This window comes from Molothrus aeneus, chromosome 2, assembly GCF_037042795.1.
Source record: "Molothrus aeneus isolate 106 chromosome 2, BPBGC_Maene_1.0, whole genome shotgun sequence".
Lineage (NCBI taxonomy): Eukaryota > Metazoa > Chordata > Aves > Passeriformes > Icteridae > Molothrus > Molothrus aeneus.
In genome coordinates, this window is record NC_089647.1 from 102,026,827 (window position 1) to 102,047,548 (window position 20,722).

Genomic DNA, 20,722 nt, shown 5'->3' on the forward strand with positions numbered 1-20,722 from the left:
TTCTTAACCAAATTATAACAGATAATGAACATGACTGGGGTGTATCACATTTACTTCAGTAGCCATTATTGCCTAAAATTTGTTCATTACAATTGCACCATGCTACAAAAACCAGCTTCTGTACTGGAGATGTCCTACATTTAGCAAGCAACAAGGAATACTTATCAAAAAAACATTTCAACCCTCACCCTCTCAAATAGAGAAGAGTAGTTAAGAGAAGAATGACATTCCATTTTTATAGAAAATACCCAATTATTTCATATCAAGCCATTTTTACTATTGAACTTTGAAATCTACATATTATGCTAACATGAAAAAAAATTACTGCTTTAAAAAGATCTGCCACAATTACAGTGCCTAGTTAGCACTAATTTAGAAAGCAGTTTTCACTTGCAACGTTGCCTTAATGCAAAACTGTGACTGTTCTAAATATTTCACAACCAATATTCAATGCTATATTCCTGAATAATTGGCTCCACAAGAGTTCAGTTACCAACCTTTCCAAAGGATCCTTGTCCTAGTACTTTCAGAAGTTCAAACTGTGAAGGGTCTGCTTTCTCATGTCCTTCCTTTACATGGTGAGTTATTGCAATTTCTTTGATACTTCCTTCTTCCTGGCAGAGGAAAACAGAGGAATAAATTTAGATTAATGGTTTACGAATATTTACAAATTCACAATATGTTGGAAAATACCAGTGTCACTGAACCCAATCAACTAGACAATGCCAAATATAGGGAAAAAGCCACTCAGCAATGCTATTTGCATAATTAAGACAGCACTAGTTCAGTAACAATGTAGCTTAAACTTTTAGAGATGCACCAGGATCCAAACAATAACAGTAGACAGAAGTCAGCAATTCCCAAGATTTTCCTTTTAGGCCCATATTATTGGGTTCATATTTCTGTTCCAGATTCACAACCAATTAATGGAAACCAATCTTCTTAAGAATTTAGTAATCTTAAAACACACCTAGAGTGTATCAAATGGACCAGATGTCTTTGGAAAGCCCTCCTTTTTAACACTTGAATGAGGACCACCATGCTGCAGCAATGCCAATGCCCACCTTTTAAGACAGCGTGAGAGTCAAGACATTTCCACACAAAGCAACTGTCCACCCCCACTTCAGCAGCAGACCCCACCTGCCACTGACAAAAATTCTGTTGAAGAAAGTATTCTGCCTTTCTTCTCAAGGAGAGTCTATCCTATAAAAGCTGCCCAGTCCTCATCCTTTCCCCTTCTGTGAGAAAATGTTCATCAGAAAGCTCTGAGCAGCAGTGAATTTTATCTTCTTGTGCTCTGCACTTAATTCAGCGTTTTCTCCACTGAATTTGAAAATCCCTGAAAAGTGACACTCCTTGCCACACAAGGAAAGAATTTCAGAACTTACAATCATCAAGTACGTAAAAAAACCTGCATTCTTGTTAATGTCATCTGAAGATCTATCTAGGCATTACATGCAATCCAAGCTACTGTAAGTTAACACACAACTGACTGTTAGTTAACAAACAGAAAGCAAGATACTATCTACAGTTCTAACTTCTTGTTCATTCTCTTTCTATTTCTTCTATGGGTTATAGCAAACAAAATAAATCTGAGAATACTTTCCATCTATTTATTGAGGAACTCTTAGATCCATTTCATAGAATTGCAGACTGGCTGACATTGAAAGGGACATCTGGAGATCATCCTGTCTAACCCCATACCCTCTGCTTAAGCAGGGCCACCCAGAGCCAGGATCTGAATATCTCCATGGATGGTGACAACCTCCCTGTGCAGCCTGTGCCAGGGCTCAGCCAGCCTGACAGTGAAAAAGTGTTTCCTGATGTTCAAACTTCTGTATTTCTCGTTTTGCCCATTGCCTCTGGTCCTGCCACTGGGCAGCACTGAAGAAAAGTTCTTTTTACCCTCCCTTCAGGCTGGTTGAACATCATTTCACCATTGTGAATCCATGCTGAATAAGCCCTGCTACCCTTTTGTACTCCACGTATACAGGAACGCTTTGTTTCTCCATGATTTCCCTGGGGATTAAAGCCTGGCTGACCAACTTGTAGTTCCCTGGACCCTCCTTCTTTTTGAAGACAGGAATTGACATTCACTTTCCTTCAGTCCTGTCACCTCTCCCAGTCATTGTGGTAATTAGAAAATAATCAACAGTGGGCTCACAATGACAGCTGCCAGGTCCCTCAGCACTCAGGTGCATTCCATCAGGGCCCAGACTCAGACACACTCTGTCTGCTTATCAGGGCCCACAGACTTAGATACACTCTGCTTGCTTAAGTATTCTCTAACCTACCCAGTGGCAGGACCTGAGGGAATGGCCTGAAGTTGTGTCAGAGAAGGTTTAGGTTGAATATTAGGAAAAGGTTCTTCATCCAGAGGGTGGTTGAGCACTGGAACAGCTACCCAGGGAAGAGGTCACAGCACCAAGTCTGACAGAGCTTAAGAAGCATTTGGACAATGCTCTTGGGCACATGGTGTGACTTCTGGCCATGGTGCTGTGCAAGACAAGGAGCTGGACCTCGATGTTCTTGATGAATCTCTTCCACCTCAGGATATTCTATGATTTACCTCTAAGACTATGTCTTCCTTGCTCCAGTCTTTTCCTACATCTATATGCACCAAAATGTGCACTAATTAGCTATAGTGATAGGTTAGTACAGGCCAAGTTCTAAAACTGTGTTTCTGAAGCACTAATTTGTAAGCTTTTCAAGCATTCTGCAAAATTTATGTGCATGAATTAGTGCTGAAAGTACCCTTTTGCATCTGATCGTTTCAGTACTGTACATAAATGCAAAGCAACTGTCCACCCAGGTCAGCATATTCCAACACATGCTTCTCTCAGACAGACAATTCTTCTTCAAAAGATTCTTATTTTCAAAAGACTACAAAGTTGGAAACGAGCTGCACACAAGAAATCCTGAGTGTGTGTGATAGTCAGTGTATATTAAAAAACTCCAGCACATGATTTGGAATAATGCACAGAACATGCTGGCAACTTTTAAAATCAGGGAGTGAAAAAAAGATACTTTAGTGTGAAGAATTTAGTTTAAAGAATAGTTTTAGAAGACCCAAGACAAATCCAAGATGTCCTCTAAGTTTAGGTGGCTGTTTCCATTTTAAGACAGCCAAATTTTGCATGTGTGTGCACATAGTCATGCTGAGTACTCCACCTAATAACCTGAACTTCTGTGTCTTTTCAGGAGAAAATGCTACCATCATTGATTACCAGCTGAATCTGTACAGAGTCTGAAAGAAATATTGTTGAATAAATTGCTGGTGGACATTTTTGGTTTTATATTTTATATTATAATGTGATCAGTTGGATTACATACTACTTAAACCACCCATTGAATCTTAGAGAATCCCAAGGGAGGAACAGAATAGCTCAGCAAAACAGACTGCCAAGCACACATTACTTCAGATACTTTGATCCACTTCTGCTTAACGGTTTTATCTATTTGCCTACTGGCAATCTTGGGAAAGTCAAAAACATGTGAAACACAATGTAATAAAATCTTCTTTATTTACTGCTTTCAGAGATGCAAAGGAATCAGGTGGACATAAGAAGGACATGGAAGTGTAGGAGGAAATCCAGAGGAGAGCCATGAAGTTGGTAAGATGACTGGAGCTCCTCCCTGCGAAGACAGGCTGAGAAAGTTGGGGTTGTTCAGCCTACAGGAGAGAAGTTTGCATGGAGAGCCCATAGCAACTTCCCAGTATCTGAAGGGGACTGCAGGGAAGCCAGAGAGGGATCCGTCATCAACAACTGCAGTGACAGGACAGGGAGTAATGGGGACAAACTGAAGAAGGGAAATTTAGGTTAGGTATTAGGAAGAAATTCTTTACTATGAGGATGGTGAGATACTGGAACAGGTTGCCCAGGGAGGTTGTAGATGCCCCAACCCTGGCAGTGTTGAAAGCCAGGCTGAGTAAGGCCTTGAGCAACCTGATCTAATGGAAGGTGTCCCTGCCCAGGGCAAGTGGGCTAGGATTAGGTGACCTTCATGGTCCCTTCCAACCCAAATCCTTCTAAGATTCTATATTGCTTTAAAAGCACTACAAAACTCAACAAGAACAAGAAAATATATTAACTTGCTCTCTATACTCAAACAAAAATTATTATTTTTGAATGCTATGCAATTATTATGCAACCATCTTTCCAGTGGTTATTTTGAGCACCCTCTAAAAAACAAAACAAACCCCAAACCACCACTTCACATTCCTGATACCAAGAGAATATTCCCAGGCTTTGCATTTTCTCAGGGCTCAGTTACTCTTCAGTCCATAAAAGGCAGACCTAATAGAACTCTGTTTTAAACTAAAAGGAACTCCAATGATATCCAACTTTAAGTTGTCGGTAACTCTCATTTGGGAGCAAGATTTATGATGAGTGGTTGTCCACAAATTTGCAGTTTCCTTTTCTGACATAACTGCTGAATGTTTGTTATTTTAACCTGAACAGTGTTCTGAAAATGCAAAAATACAAAAGCTAAGGCTTTTATAGAAACACAAATCATACGCAGAGGTAATAAGCCTCACTATCTACCTGAATTAAAATACAAATCTTACACACTGCAGAAAGAGATCTCTATTCTCAACCAACTGCACTAATTACATCAGAATAGAGATGTCATCCTGCAGTAAACTAGAAGAGAAGCCAGCTGTTCCATCTGGTATTGAATTGCTTGATCATTTCTTGGTACCTGGCAAAACCATTTGTCCCATGTGATGAACTGAAAATAAATGAGATGCTGGAATACTTGGGTCCTCTGCTCCTTTCTTCCATTCCTTGACAGTTTTCACACAACTACAGTCAGTCAACTCACCAGCTGCAATGGTAGGGTCTTCCCTCCAGTTACAATTATACCCAACTGCCTACATTTTATTTCTGTTATTTATAAGCTTGGAAAGCTCCCATTTCTCAAGCATTATACTGCAGCAGGGTCTAAATAAAAGTCTCAAGACATGATTGCCTCTTCCAGACACACAGTTCTCTCAAGGCCTTCCTCACATTAGAAAGTTGCACTGCCTCAGAAAGCCATTTAAAAAAATCCCCAAAACAACCATGTGTGTCAACTTTTAAGTGGTTGCTACTGGCTTCCACTACAGTGAAACTAAATATAGAAAACAAGGAACAAACAGAAGGTAACATTACTCTGAGTTTACTTAACAATGTAATAGTGTTAAATGAACACTGGCCTAGAAAGGAAGTGAGTGACAAACAAGTTCAGGTATGAATTTAAAATACGATATTCTAGAACAATTTCTGTACTGAACTAGTCTATTCCAGGCAGTATCTCCATATAAGTAAGCTTATAGTAATATATTTCACAATATATGCCTGTGCACAAGAACACACAAATACACATAGGAAAGAACATCAAATGGACTGTATGGTACAGACAAGTAAAACTGGAATGAAAAACTTTATAAAAAAAAAAAGGATTCTACAACACCAAGGGCAGCTAATTTTTATCATAAATAATCAGCTACAAATTGGAATAGGAAACATGCTTGCCAGTAAAACAAAAAGACAGACACCTTCTAGGGAAGCAGTGAAAAACTATTTAATCATTATCAGACTATAAAACTAATAGCCTAATCATGTTGCTGGGAAAAAAACTCCCAATATTTTAGGTACTTAATTAACAATTAAACACTCATTTTACTTCTAGTAATTGAATTTATGTGAATTTCCTTTACCATCATGTTTTAATTCAAAAGTAAATTAACCCTGCTGCAACATAAAATATTTGTATTTGTTTGAGATCTTATTACAGGAACAGCTAATAGATAATATGTTAAAAGAAAACCAGACTTCAAACCCTAAAGGAAGTAGAAACAGTCTTACTAGGCATGTATTTCTCAGTAGTAATGAAAAAGCCCAGAAAAGCAAGAGAAAAACATGAGTTTACATAGACTCTTCTGCAACTTACCCTTTGGAATTCTGAATTTTCAACAGGAAACCTGAAAACTGCTCTGTGTAAAGAAGTGGCCCATGCAGAGCTGGATGGCATAAGCTCATCAGTGCAGAAGGAGCTGTGTGTTATCTGCAGACCTTTCTCTGAGCAGTATGGTCCAGGGACAGCTGAATAGCTGCTCTAGGACTACTAAACTGGGCTCTGAACTGGTATTTAGGAGAACTACCAGTAAAATCCACAATACCATTCCGACACTCATTAGTGTTTAAATAGTAAACGTTAAAAAATGGAAGCATTCTTAGTCCGCAAATTTTACATTAAAAAGAGAAATAATCAACTAAAGATTAAAATAATTTTTAAAAATATATAAGTGTATACTGCAATATTGGTAAAATTATTCACAAGGAAATACTCCAAATCATCTAATTAGGCAGCACAGGATCAGATCTGTGCTCTTACTCGTAGCAGGAAGAGGAAAGCCATTCAGAATATTAGCACATCCAAACATCATAGGAGTCTCACTGCACCTAAAATTCTCAGCCTCAGCTTCCTGAAAAAAATGCATAAGCAAAGTGTGAACTTGCATGATGAAAGTGCTTGGCAAAGAAATTTCAAAATACTGGGGCAGAAATAGGAAATTCAGCAAGAATTTACTCTTAAAGAGGTGTAAGAACTAGATGTGAATTACCTTAAACACAACATCAAAGAATAAACTGCTATGTTACGTATGGAACATGTACTTTGGAAAGGTATTTCTGGAAGTCAGATTTCTTCTTTTCTAGATACTGAAAATTACAGTATGAGTAGAAATATTTTAAGCACTTTAATCTTAATGACAACATATTTTAGATAACAGTTGTTAAAAAATAATTTGTTCATCAGCTTCACAATGAAGGACAAAGACTTGAGTATATACTTTTCAATATACTGAAAGTATAAATTAAAATTATGATATGCATATATTATTCCAAAGGACAAATGCAGCAGCTACCTAAAAAATGTAAAGTTTTAGTGCAAAAATAATAATGGACCAGTGTATTTATATGGATCCTACACAGAGGCGACATTTAAGGGGTGTAAAGACATGAAGTGACATAGAATTGGAAAGGTGAGAAATAAAAAAGTACAGGGAAACATTTACAGCTTAAGGCATTCAAACATTAAAGTCAATAGCACATGACTCTAAAAGTAAACTGGACCCATCCTGAACAGGAAGAGTGACTGCATAGTCTCTGCTGTCTGCTTCAGTGAAATTAAACTAAATAGAAAGCTGACTGAAAGCAAGATACCCAAAAACTAAGATTCCTAACAAAGACAAGCATGCACAACAAGACTGGGGGGTTGGAAAGGTCCAGGAAGATTTTATCTGATTCTGTAACTGTGGGATTTTAAAAAAAAATCAAATTAAAAAAAATCTTTTTGACTAACTACGCAAAGAGCAACAAAAAACCCGTGAGGTTTAATTTTTTTACCATACCAAGAGCAAAGATAGGTATGTGCAGTACATGCCACAAGTACCTAGAGATTAAGGCTTTTTGAAAGAACATTCTATTTATTTTTAACATGTTGAACACTTTGAAAGGATTTGCATTACTTTTTGAATTATTCTGAGGCCTGTTATTGTGGAAAATGGATGTTCTTATTTGATGAAAAAATGGAGTAACAGCAGCTAAAGGCTAAAGAAAATAAATGACTCCTTCACCATACCCGAGTTCTACCTGGAACAAATTCAGGAACAGATTTCTGAGAAAGTGCTCTTTATAAAAGGTTGATTAAGAAAATCCCTAAAGTCATTATTGACATGAGACATGTGATGAATAACTATCCTGAGTCCTTTGTATCAGGAAGGGGATATTGGAGATAACACAGAACATCTGCATGCTGTTACAAGAAGGGACCCACAAGAACTGAGTGCAAATCAAGGCTGGCTGCACGTTCACCTTCCCATGAAAGGAGCATTATCCAGATGAAGGTGACAATCTCCTCAGAAGTGCAGTAAATTTCAGCTGGCAGATGACTAAATACTGATCAAAAAGCTTCCCCTCTGCACACACACTTCTTGGCTTTACAAAATATAGCAAGAAACACAGCACCAAACTTGTAACATCAGAATAAAAGGTTTCATGGTTGAAAAAAGTAGAAGGCCACAGACCAACCCCTTCTGCAGTTAATAGAGATGGAAGTTATGAAATAAAGGACATAAGAAATGAACAAGAACAAACTATTAACCTCACACTCATTTTAAATAAAATCTCTAAATTTTACAACACAATTTCTGGACAGAAAGAAACCCCTCTGTCATATCTTTGCTTTTAGAACTGAGAAAAAACTTGACTAGCAGGACTTTTAAATAAACTGCCACCTTCCAATAACAAACACACATCAGTAGGATAGATGTGCTATACATACTCAAGTTCATAAAAACCTAGTGGGAAGGAAATCTGACACATGCAAAAAATCCTTGGATGGGTTCAGTAATCATAGAAGTTCTTCCCAGACATCAAACATTGTTGACATGCTGACCAAAATCTGTAAAAATTAGGTTAAGGCTTTGACTTAACAAAAACATCAGATAAGAAGATGAACAAATTTTAATCTCAATAAATAATTAAAACCTTTAAAATAGCTAAGCCATCTTAAGCAACTGCTGGAGAAATTAATTTAAATACTGATAATCCTGGTTCCAGCATTACCCAGGTTTCACCTTTACCTGTTAATTCTGTACTGCCTTACAGTACAGAAGTAATTCTGTACTGTACAGTAATTCTGTACTGCCTTACAGAGTAAAGAAGGTACAAAACAGAACCATCTTTGACATACAGTTCCATACAGACATAAGTTATCTTAGTTATGATTTAATTTGCTTCTTAAAGACTTGTTCAGATTTCTCACTGTAAAGTGATTTTCTAGCTCGTGTTCTTGTAAAGTCTTCACTGACTTTTTTATTTTTACTACTTGATTGTTCATGTTATTATGGAAGCCTCTGCATCACAGATTTCTGCTGCACATAGAGCAATAATCCCCACACTTCCAGCCACAATCCTCCTGCCTCAACCTGCAGTGACCACAGCTGCTGAGGGACCAGCCCTGGGGCTGTGTTCAATGGGTACTGAGAGCCCTTCCAAGAGTCGCTGCCTGACAAAACCAAGTCACTCCCCCAAACTGGACATTTTTTTCTAAATACACCATTTACCACTTAACTGTGCCAATACTGTGACTTTAACATTTCTTTTAAACAGACCCTATGAATACATTAAAAAATGTTGGTGGATCCATCAGAAACCCTTTAGGGAACTATTTAATGAATATGTTCTGCTTAAAATCACATACTACAGTATTTTTTGTATCTATTTTATATGGGGATAATTTACACATGAGAAACAGCCAGAATCACCACTAGGAAGGATACAGTTCTGGAACTTCAACTTTGATGGTCAGGAATCAGAATAAGAGAAAAAAGAAATCCTTTTTGATAGCTTTGATCATAACAATTAAGTCAAAACCATTTTGCCAATATTGGCAAACACCTCCCTCAAACATCAGCTATTTTTCAAGATAAGACCTAAATCAGTGTATCAGTCCTAAAATCAGGGTATGCTGTTGACCATACAATTTTCAAAAAAAGCAATCCAAATGCGCAGCAGCCAAGATACTGCTTTTATCATTTTTCATTTGTTAGTATTGATTATGTAGCAACATAGATTTTTTTTCCATTTTCATTACAGAAGTAGCAGCTTTGCTCTCACCCCTCTTAATCTCTTTTCAGGAATGTTTTGCTTCCTTTAGACAAATGCACTTTCCTGAAGCACATGTACATTTAGTACAAGCAAAGATAAGGCTGAAAACAGAAAAATGGATTCCCCAGCAATTTACTTCCCACTGCTCCAACAATGGCTATAGGTTGCCTTTTACTACTTTGCTAGCCTTCACTGTACTGCTAAGAGCTCTGCTGCACATGGCTGTGTTTCTCTGTCACAGGCAGCATAATGTTGATCCCCACAATCAAATAAACTATTTCTGAAGTACTGACTGATATTAAACCTTGGTGCTGAAGTTACATAAAGCAGTTATGTCCTGTAAGGACAGTAAGCTTATTGGATATCAAGTGATTTTAAAAGGATGACTCAATGTTGGCGCAGTGCCCCAGCTCATATACAGAACTTCCTTTTCCTCCCCTCCCTTGAGTCAGGAAGTCTCCTAGATACATTTTTACTTTCCCAACTTGTTATGAACAGAGGATGAATTTTCAGCATTATTTGCAGAAATTAAACCCTCCTTTTGAGTTATACTTTTAGAAGTAATTAAGAGCAACAAACTGAAAACCAATTACTTTTACCTCTTTGACTAGAGCTTATCGAAATCTTCATTAAGGTAAAAATGGGAGTTAAAAATGTGAAGAGTACATCAGTCTAGGTGTTTTTAAATACCTTAAAAACATTTTATATACATTCATACATTCTACACTGTTTAATTCTCCTACCTTCAAATTCAAAACTACCTTAAAAATAAAATTCACATTGCAACAAGTACTTCACAATCTCCCATTACTTTGGTAAGCAGTGTTAGTGAGCTAAATCATGGTCTAAAAGCCATTCCTTATAACTGTGACTAATATTCAATTTGAGTCAACACAAGTAGCCACTACTTATCCGCTCATACAAAAACAATTGTTCTAAAAAGCTGATTAAAAATCCTGCTTCTGAAGTAGCAATTATTCCAATACAACAAAAAACAAAGCAGTACCATGCATAAAATTAAGTCAAGCTGATGGAAGGATATTCTATGTATGCTGTCTGTTTTACACTACTACCAAAGAAAAGCAAGAGTAGAGCAGATGTTCTAAATGTGGACATCTGAAGTCGGAAACACAGGCGTTCACAGTTTATGTCTTTGCTTCTTTTTACAAGATAGAAAAACCTACAATTTCAACTAACAGCATATCACTTGTTGCAGACAGCATCTATTGTTTTACATGACAGAAAATATGATTTCTTAGAGAAAACTTTATTTGTAAATGTTTAGTTTCAGGGTCTGGTTTTTTTTTTAATCCTTAAATTGTTAAGTCTTTCAGAGGAAAACAATTTGTAGAGATAACAAAGAGAAAATTGCATTAATGTATTTATTCCTTAGCCTCTTTCTACTCTTTTTCATTTTTGTCTTTTTCTGCAACAATTTTGAGATCATAGATGCCTATGTCTGTATTTGTTTCACATAGCCAACTCACAAAATGAAGACTGCAGACCTGGCTACTGGGACAGAACCCCTCCCATTCTTTTGGTTGTAGAGATGAAGCCAGACAGGAGTTTGAAGAATGAATCCTGTCCCAGAGAAACAAGCCAGAGGACAGGTAAGGCCCTATGGACACATGTGGTTCACTAGGCTGGGAGTGTAATTCTGATAAATGCTTTCTTTCCTTAGAATGAAAACAGAAAAGGAAAGGACAGGACAGGACACTACCCCCTCCTTCCCAAAGGAACTGTGAGCAGTAAGCTGAAGAATTCCTGTAAGCATTTTAAAAGCTCAATGTCACCAAAAGCAGTTTTGCAATGCAGTTCTCTTTTGATCAAGCAGCACAAAATTATCTCATGAACTGAAATGTGCTCATCAGCATTGGAAAAAAATACTCATTGGGTGGAACTTTCATTTCCCAGTAACACTGATATAAATTTTTTTCCTACTTGGTAAGCACTAACAGAGAATTGCAATTAAAAACCAATTAAAGTTAAAAAGCCCCAAACTATTTAGAAGGAAAAATAATCCCTGAGCATACTCAGCACTAATCTATGAAAACTATGAATCCTGTTTTATGATCATAATTTCCTAAATATATACTCAACTCTACATGGGTTGAAAACCTGTAGTTTGGTCTGCAATAGCTAGCACTTTAAAATCAACAGAATGTTGATGACAACCTAAGCAGGCTGCTGTAAGTAGATAAAACAATGCCATTGTTGGACCAAATTTCTGAGGAATACCTTTCATGTTGCCTGTGGAAAAGAACTATAATTCAGGACTATGAGTTGATAAGTATTTATTTTGTAATGTTTATATTAAAAATTCTCTTGATTATAACCCAATCTATGTTCTATTGTTTTACATTCATGTCTGGTTTTGGTGTTTCACTTGTGGCAAGAAAATTCCAATTCATTTTTTAATATGCATTGCAAAAACTAATACAAATTGTTTAAACCAGTACATGGGCTAGTAGGTGTCTACTGCTTTTAGAAGTTAACAGACCCTCACTTAAGGTGTTAAGTCATTACAGAAGAAGGTCATGGGTTTGGGGGTTTTTACCCCCTCATAGAAAAAGTATTTGCAGACCTACAAAAGGAGTGAAAGCTGATTTGACTTCCAATGACAGAATGTTTACATGTAATGTTAAATAGTTCTGAAACAGTGCTTGGCACAATACAGTACTCCACTAGTAATTTTTCTCAATGTAAACCAAACTTTTTAATGCTTAAATATATGCCCAACAAGACAAATTACACAAATTAAACATTTGCTATGACTAAATTATCATTTGAAATAACCCTAACCCTGTTATGCAAGCATCACTACTCTTCATACCATTTCAGAAGTAAATTTAAGATATGAATATGCCTGAGTTACTTTAACTATCATCACACAGAGCCATATTTTACAGTTTAAAGCACTATTAGGATGAAACTATTAAAATTACCACTAAGTATTAAAAATACAAAGGCTTTTAATAAAACTTGACTCTCAGTGAGAAAACATACAGCTAAGCTCACATTTAACAACCCCACCTCCCCCTAAAATAGAAGTTTTACATTATTTACATACAGGTAACAATTTCCTAATAAGGCTGAATTTTATCAGCAGGTACCTTAGAAACTTCTAAAGCATACAAACATACCACAGACTTTTTTTAAAGGAAATACAAAACACTTTGTATCCAAACAACACTGATCCCTAAGTAGCGAAAGACTAAAACTGCTCTGAAATCCGAAGTTAAATAAAAGTAAAACTTTCCCTGTTACTCTCTTAAATAATAAACTAAGCTCACCCGAACAGAGCGAACACGCAGAGGCAGAAACTTAAACATGACTAAGAAACCATGATGTTTGGATTTTCTGACTGAGCAGGGAAGACCAACCCTGGCGTTTTTGCTGTGACCAGCTGTTCCGGCAATTAGAAAATTTCCTGTCAGGCAAGTCAGACACAGCTGGGGGGTGGGGAGAGAGAAGGGGGAAAAAAAGGTCAAAAAGAAAAGAAAAGAAAAGACATTTAAAAAAAAGACACTGATTTCACACACACACACACACATACAGCGTTGTGATAAAGACTGGGCAGCAGTGGTACTCATGCTGCTGATACTTACAGAGATCAGCACAGGAAACTTAAGCAGATTGCCTGATAGCAACAGGCTGTTGCAGATGTTACCGATTCCTGGTTCCCAGAAAAGAACAAAAGAGACCAGCATCTCTTTCAGAAATCACACTACTACACAACATTTCACTGATTAAGCACGATAGCAAGTATTTTAAAGTCCTATATGTGATTACTATATTTTTAAGAATTTAACTTTACAAAATGTTTTAAGATCTCAGATATCATTATCTTATAGACTTCAATGCAGAGAATGCCTAAAGGTTGTTTTTATTTACTAGAATTTAGTTAGAGGATCAAAATGACCTTGTACCTAGTCCTTTGAAATCCTGCACACAGAAAATGCTACACAGATGTTCTAGGCCAAGGCAAACTGCAGAAATATTTAAATTGGATTGCCCGGCTCAAATGTCTGACTTCTGCACCAATATTGTATTGCTCTGTAGAAAGTGAACTTCTTGAAGTAAAAAAAAAAAAAAGATCCCTAAGCTTTCTTTCAATGTTTAAAAAGCCCCAGAACCTTCAAATGTTCTAGGAATTAGAATTCAATCTATTTACTGCAAAGAGTAAGAGAGGAAGTTTTAAATTTGATCTCTCTAGATTTACCATGGGAGCTATTTTCCTGAATATTGACACTATCTTTAGCTTTTTTGATACTTGTTAAAACAAGGAATTGCAAAGTACATGCTCCTTTAGTGGAACAAGATTGTTTTTCACGTAATAAATAAACAAAGGCAAGTAAAAACCTTTAGTTAAAGGCATATACAAGTATTCAGCTATAAACATATCCAGGTGATTCCGTTTAGTGACTGAGTATCAAAGGAAACATACAGCAAAATACTCTAGTCCTGCTTGCACAAGACATGAAAACAAACCCACCCTGCACACAGCTTCCCTTAACTGGGTTCTAACTAATATCTGGATTACTTCATTTTTTGTTATATTTAAATTCCTTTTCAGAAGACAAAGCCAGTAATTTAAGTGACAGACCACATTGCTATCTCTAGCCCACATCCTGGCTCCCTACAGTATCAGTTTCTAGCTTTTCCTTTAAATTGGGATTACACATCTCCTCACCATGAGCCAAGATCCTCTTGTCCAAATGGAGAGGTGAAATAAAGACCTGACTTTAGCCATATCCCAGAAGTAAAAAGGTGCCCTTTTAGTGTTCTCTTGTACTCCTCTAAGTCTTTATTTGTGTCACATCTGCAGGGACGATCTTTTAAACTCTGTGTACTGAATATACACAATTATTATGATAATAAACACAGGCCTTCAGGAACTGCTACTACACAAAGGAGGACTTTGTAACTCAACTGAGGGCTCAGAAGTCCTCAATGCCAATGTGCTTTTTACAGTCCAGTGTGGTACAGCCTTTTGGGAAGAAGTCCTTCCTACAGCAGCAGTAACACAGCATAAAGAATTATTAAACATTAGTTTCAAGATGAACAAAGCTTCTTGAACACAAGAAGCTTATAGCAACACAAGGATTTTAAATATTTCATAAATATTATAAAATTACTTGAAGCTTTCCCTTCTTCGTTTCAAACATGTAGCTACTTCCTCCTTCAAAACTGAAATACTTCAAGAACTTAAATTTGCAGTTTAACAGCAATATAGTTATTTGCACTTGGAAAACTTAAAAAAAAAAAAAAGGGAGACCATTCAAGCTCTCTGCCATTACCTTGCAAAGAATAGATGCAATTACACTAAAAGCAGAGTGACCAGGAATCTTCCAAGTCACTAAATTAAACTCTGTTGTACCAGAAAGAGCTAAAGGCAGAAATGGAGAGTAAATGGTAAGAGCAGCTCTAACTACAACATTCCTTAAAGATGAAAAGATACTGTGGGTAAATAATAATTTTCTTATCTTGTGGCTGTAAAGGTAAGAGTGTATTTTGCTGCAGATACGCTGTATCTGCTAAGGGTGATGGGAATAAGGCATTTTAACTGAAACATTTGTACAATTGCTGACTACTGCTCTCCAAAACCTTTTATGTGACCTCCCAGAGAAGTACAAAGCACAGTGCTCAGGGGTCAGTGGGGTTACTGCACAACAATAGCTCTCCTATAACTGGCATGAGTCTGGCAGGTGGAAGAAATTTCTTGTGCTCTGGGAGAACACAGCCTGCATGGTTCCCAAAGAGCACCAGCAACCAACCAGAAACATTAAGAAACAAGCTACACAACTCTGAGCATCTCTCAGAAGAGAGCTTGCCCTTTTAAATATTCCTTCATATATGAAGGAGACAGGTTAGAGGGCAGCAGTCCCCAACAGGGAAGTCTCTGATAAAAAGAAGAAATTGCTTCAGCAAGTTGCTTCCCTAATTTAAAATCTTTGATAAGATTATTGTACTTGTTTATAAGGAGACACAACTGTCTCCAAAACAAAGGGAATGTGGTGAGCCTGTCAGTCACAGTCCTGTCAATTGCAGAACTGCACTTGCACAATGCATTTCCTTTTCCTCCAGTACAGAAACAAAGTGAGTTCATCTCCCCCCATCCCCTCCTCATTGTTTAAATTGGATGATCTGAGTTTAGGAAAATTAAGAGAAACGCTGTCTAGACTTTCAAGAGAACAGAGCTCACAGACACTACAGAGAGCAGGAGAAACGAAAAATGCCGAGGAACTCTCAAAGCAATAGAGAACATTTGGGAATCCATGAATTCTATTGAATGCTGAAACACTGAATGCAAGTGGAGTCCTTCAGATAAACTGACAATCTCCTATACCCTCAGTTTGAGAAGTGTAACAATGCAGATTAAGTCTTTACAGTGCTAGAAAAGCAAGGCTCTGTAGTACGGATTGCTTTCAATTATTTGCAAAAAAAAAAAGAAGCAGTACACATATGGAATGAAAAGCCCTTGTTTGACAAAGGTCAACAGTTGAGGAACAGAGAGATAATTTTTTGAGTTTTCAGAAGCAGAATAATGTACTTTTCTTCATAATAAATACATTTGTATAGCCAAAGAAGCAATATTCTATTAAACAAGGGGTGTGGCAGCTTCCATCTGTCAGTTTACAGGCTTTGCAGGGCTACCATCTGTTTTCTCTCCATGTAACAAGTAAGCAGCTTGACTTTCAACATTGCTTACTCTCTTAAATTATTTAAATTTTCTGACCAAGATCCAGAACATACCCTGCAACTAAGACACCAAATGCACAAGAAGTCACTCAGAAAATCCAGTAGAACACATTACTGAAATTTTTGCTGTAATCTTTCCTCAACACCTGATGACATCTTAGGGAAAAAAAATATTCCAGGGCTTGCCTTCTTTATATATTAGTTTGATATCTAAGAGTTAACATTTCAGACCAAATGGTCTGCACTGTTTACAAGGATGCTGTAACTTCTTACATGAGGATCTGCAAGTTCATTCTCAGAAAGCTAAGATGCACCCTATCACAAAGTTGCTAACAAAATTCACGCAAGTTTCAGCAGAGGAGAGTGCCTTGGAAGATAATGAATTTCTAATTTTATTACATTAGACAAAAAAAAAAATATTCAGCCTTTTACAAAGCACAGTCTGGTCATTGAAAAGGAAATGACTGGATTTAAATTTTTACAGATGTAAATTGCTTGCCTAAAAAAACCCCTTATTTGTTCCAGAATCAAGTTATTTGATTGTAAAATAAAATTAAATACATGAGTACATATATCTAAGTATATTTAGTAGAATACACTAAAAGTAATGTAAGAATCACAGAATACTTTCAAGTGCAAGTTTAGTATTTGCAACCCAAGCTACAAGTAGCTACACAAGTAGCTGTTTCAGCTAAAAATAAGTATCAGTCTGTAAATAACGAGAAATCCAAAACCTGGATTATGGATTACGAACACCTGTGAATCTAAACATTTCCCTAATGTTTAAGAAATCATAGCTATGTCTTAAAGCCTCTACCACAGAGCCAAGAATTTTAATCAAAAAACTGACAAACATGCACACACAGAAAATTGGAATGTGAAGGTTGTATCAGCAAAAGTAAAACAAACATCAAAATCAGAAATGTCTTCATTGTCATGTTAACAGATATGACTGTTCTTAAACATGGAAACTGTTACTGATCACCTGAGCAGGAATACCCAACACAAGTTTAGAGCAGTCCTGAAACAGTGCTTCAACTTACCAAAAGACAAACAAAAGTTTCTGAAACATTGAGTTCTCACTAGTATAGAATATTAGAAATTGAGGCTAAACTTAAAATCAGCTAAAGCCTCTCTGAAATGTTTTAAAATCTAAAAATCGTTCAGTTTAGTTATGCTTTTTCCCTGAATTTTCCTGAATAACGTTCTCATCCTGCATTATTTTCACAGATGAAGACACAACAAATGAGATTACTCCAGATTACTCTGGATTTAGTATTACTGCTTGAGTGATGGGGGCTGTTTTGCCCATGGCTGTAACTGGTAAATTATTTCCCTCTCCTAATCTTGACATCCCCATTCCAGTGCTTTACAGATTTAGCGTAAATTCATGCATGTAAAATAGAGAATCTCAGCACCAGCCAATCAAATGCAATACTTCAACAAAGAGATTCTATTGTCCACATGCTTCAAATTATTTTTCCAATGTATACTGAAGCCTTTTTTAAGATGACGCTTTTCTTATAAACTCTTTTAATAAAAAACACTGACTAGGAAGACAATGGTCTTAATTTTCATCTCTCCTGACTACAAACAGATGTGTTACTTAAATTCTATCAGAAAAACATAAATGAAAAAGACTTTTTAAACTACTGACTTCTCTTTGCAAGCATTTCTTACTCTACCTTTGACTACCCACTGACTAGTCATTGTTACTTTAGTTACATATTTTTAGTAAGAGGATGACAGCTACTGAGATTTAATTTTTTATCACCTTGATCAGCATATTTCAATATGACTTGTTTTGATTTCGTTTTAATTCTATGTATGCCTTAATTCTGCTTGTTTAAAAGTAGGGCCAAAGCAAGAAGTCAAGGGTAGTAATATGACCCCACCACCTGCACTGAAGAGAGGTTCATCCCAGGTTTGAGCCCGAACAGGTTCCACTTCTGCCTGTACTGGAAAAAAAACCTTTTAGTCCTTGTAGATTACCAAAAAGAAATTTTCCTGCAACTTACAAATGAAACCTTCACTTCTAGTGAAAAGAATTTTTTTTACAAATTCTTGGAACCTAATATTTTTCATATGTTTAATAATTAGGCTTAAGCTAGTAGAATGCAGTGGTAATGCATCAATTAAACTAAGTGTTTATTCAGTTACATAGAATCCAGAAAACAGTACATAAAGAACACAGCACAAATATGATATGCTCTTCACATACACATAAAATGGGAAGCCACCTGTTAAACTAGCTGCAGTTGCTGGTTAGCTTTAACTAGCAATAAAGCATGAAGCATGATTGCAACAGCTCAAAACAATTAATTTGCTCAGTTAACTTACTCAATCTCTGTGGACACAGAGGTAGAAAAAGCAATGGCAGCACAAGAGTGAGAAAGGTAGCAAATAAAAGGCTTTAAATAGCTTCCCCTTTCAGTAATGCTCACTTAAGTTTTCACATCAGGTTAAGCTTCAGCCAGCTGCTCTTACGTTCATTTCCTGCTGGTCCCAGGTCATTTATGAGATACAGATAAAAAAATGTTGGCAACAAGCTATAAAGTCAGCTATAATCAGCACACTAGCTGCAATAAAACCATAGTACTGAACGATTCCCCTTTTAAAAGAAGCAAGACTTTGAACCATACAGCATCTTGGATTCCTTAGAAATGGTTATCTTTTTAGCTCCTGATTTTCCTAAAACAACTACCAAATTTGAGTCACAGCCATGTAATTCAGACTTTCCTGTTAATTAACTTTACTTTCAACCAAAAAACATGGATCTAATGAAACAATTTATCTTTTGATACACAGAATACTAGAGAGAGTTCCTATGTACATAGGACGATACATAGAACTGTGTTAAGTTTTAATATTGATTTTAAACTTCCTATCTTATTTGCATTATCAGCATTCTATCCAACTACTTACAACAGAAAAAGGATGCAGATTTCAAGCTTTCACCTTCTATCTCCATAGAATTATGGCAACTTTCTGTCCTGAACTTGCATACTTCACACACCTACCAAAGTATTTTGTCTTCTGACCTGTTTTGCTAGTACACCCTAGGCATTCTACTCTCCTCAGTTACAGTTGAGAAATTTCATAAATTGTTAGCAACTATCTAAGTGCCCCAAGTCCATTTAAGTTCAAAGTTAAACAGTACAATTTAAATGAGTTTCAATGGTAATTTACAATTGTCTGTATCTTGCACCAAAACAGATTATGAAGGACTGACAGAATCTCACATCCCAGCTCAAGTAGTATTTTATCACCTGACTGACAGCACTGGTTAACTTCCAGCTATAACTGACTGAGCACCTGAAGTAACATGTTGTTTAAAAACCCCTAGAGTAATTTACACCACAACTGGCAACCTTTTACTCACCACAGTCTAGAAATAAATGCAAAGTATACTCCTAAAATACTGGTATGAGACATTAAAAAGCTGAAACAATCTTAACCAAGCAGCTCAAGCATGACAGAAAGAATATCAGATTAACGCTTTAACTTTTTGATGGTTATACTGTATTAAAATCAGGTGCTCACAAAAAAAGCAGCAGTTTGGAAATTTCCAAAGAAAATATAGGGAAACATTTGCAAGCATTCTGTAGTTAACAAATATTGAAAGAGAAGTTTGATAATTTTGAGGGAAAAACCTTAACTGACTGCCAGACACCCACCCAGCCACTTTCTCAATCCCCCTCCTCAGCAGGACATGTAGGAGAAAAGCTCATGCCCTGACTTAACAACAGGGACAGCACACACCAGTTACCACCATGGGCCAAAGAGTATCCATTTAGGGAAAAATTATTTCACCTGTTGCCAGGATAGTGAGAAACAAAGATGAAACTAAAACCACCTTTTTCTCCACCCTCCCCTTCTTCTCAGGCTGATACCACTCCTCTACCTCCTCCCTGTCAAGCAGCACAGGTGGAATGGGAAACAGCTTGGACCATCTACTCACAACCTGAAGTCTGCACAATATGCAACAGCAGCATATAAACCCTGAAGTCCAACCAAATATGGAATTTCAAAAATTGTTTTTATTGGCAAAGCCATTTATCACCAGACCTAAGATTCAGCTAGTACTCTCTAACATGAAAGCACAGCTAAACTTCATGTTTGACAAAATTCACAGGCATTGCAACAAGAAAACTGAACTCAGTATCTTCACATTATGAAATTTTGTAAACTGCAAGTCCAACATGAAGACAAGGAACCTTAAAAATTATCACAGTAAGGAAGGTTCACTGATCCTCTCTTTAGTAACAATCTCTATTTTTAAGAAGCCTAGGTTAAGAACTCCTTTGATGAATGCTTTTCAATAACCAGCACAATGGAAACTACACTTTCACAGTTGTTCC

General features: G+C 36.6%; 1 protein-coding gene across 1 annotated transcript in view; it reads right to left on the reverse strand.

The window, feature by feature from the left end:
* RPS6KA3 (ribosomal protein S6 kinase A3) overlaps positions 1-20,722 on the reverse strand; it is a 73,747-nt gene that overhangs the window by 39,305 nt on the left and 13,720 nt on the right. Inside the window, exon 3 of the mRNA XM_066545419.1 lies at positions 498-614. Within this exon, the coding sequence (XP_066401516.1) occupies positions 498-614 (117 nt within the window). The remainder of the gene's footprint in view (positions 1-497; positions 615-20,722) is intronic.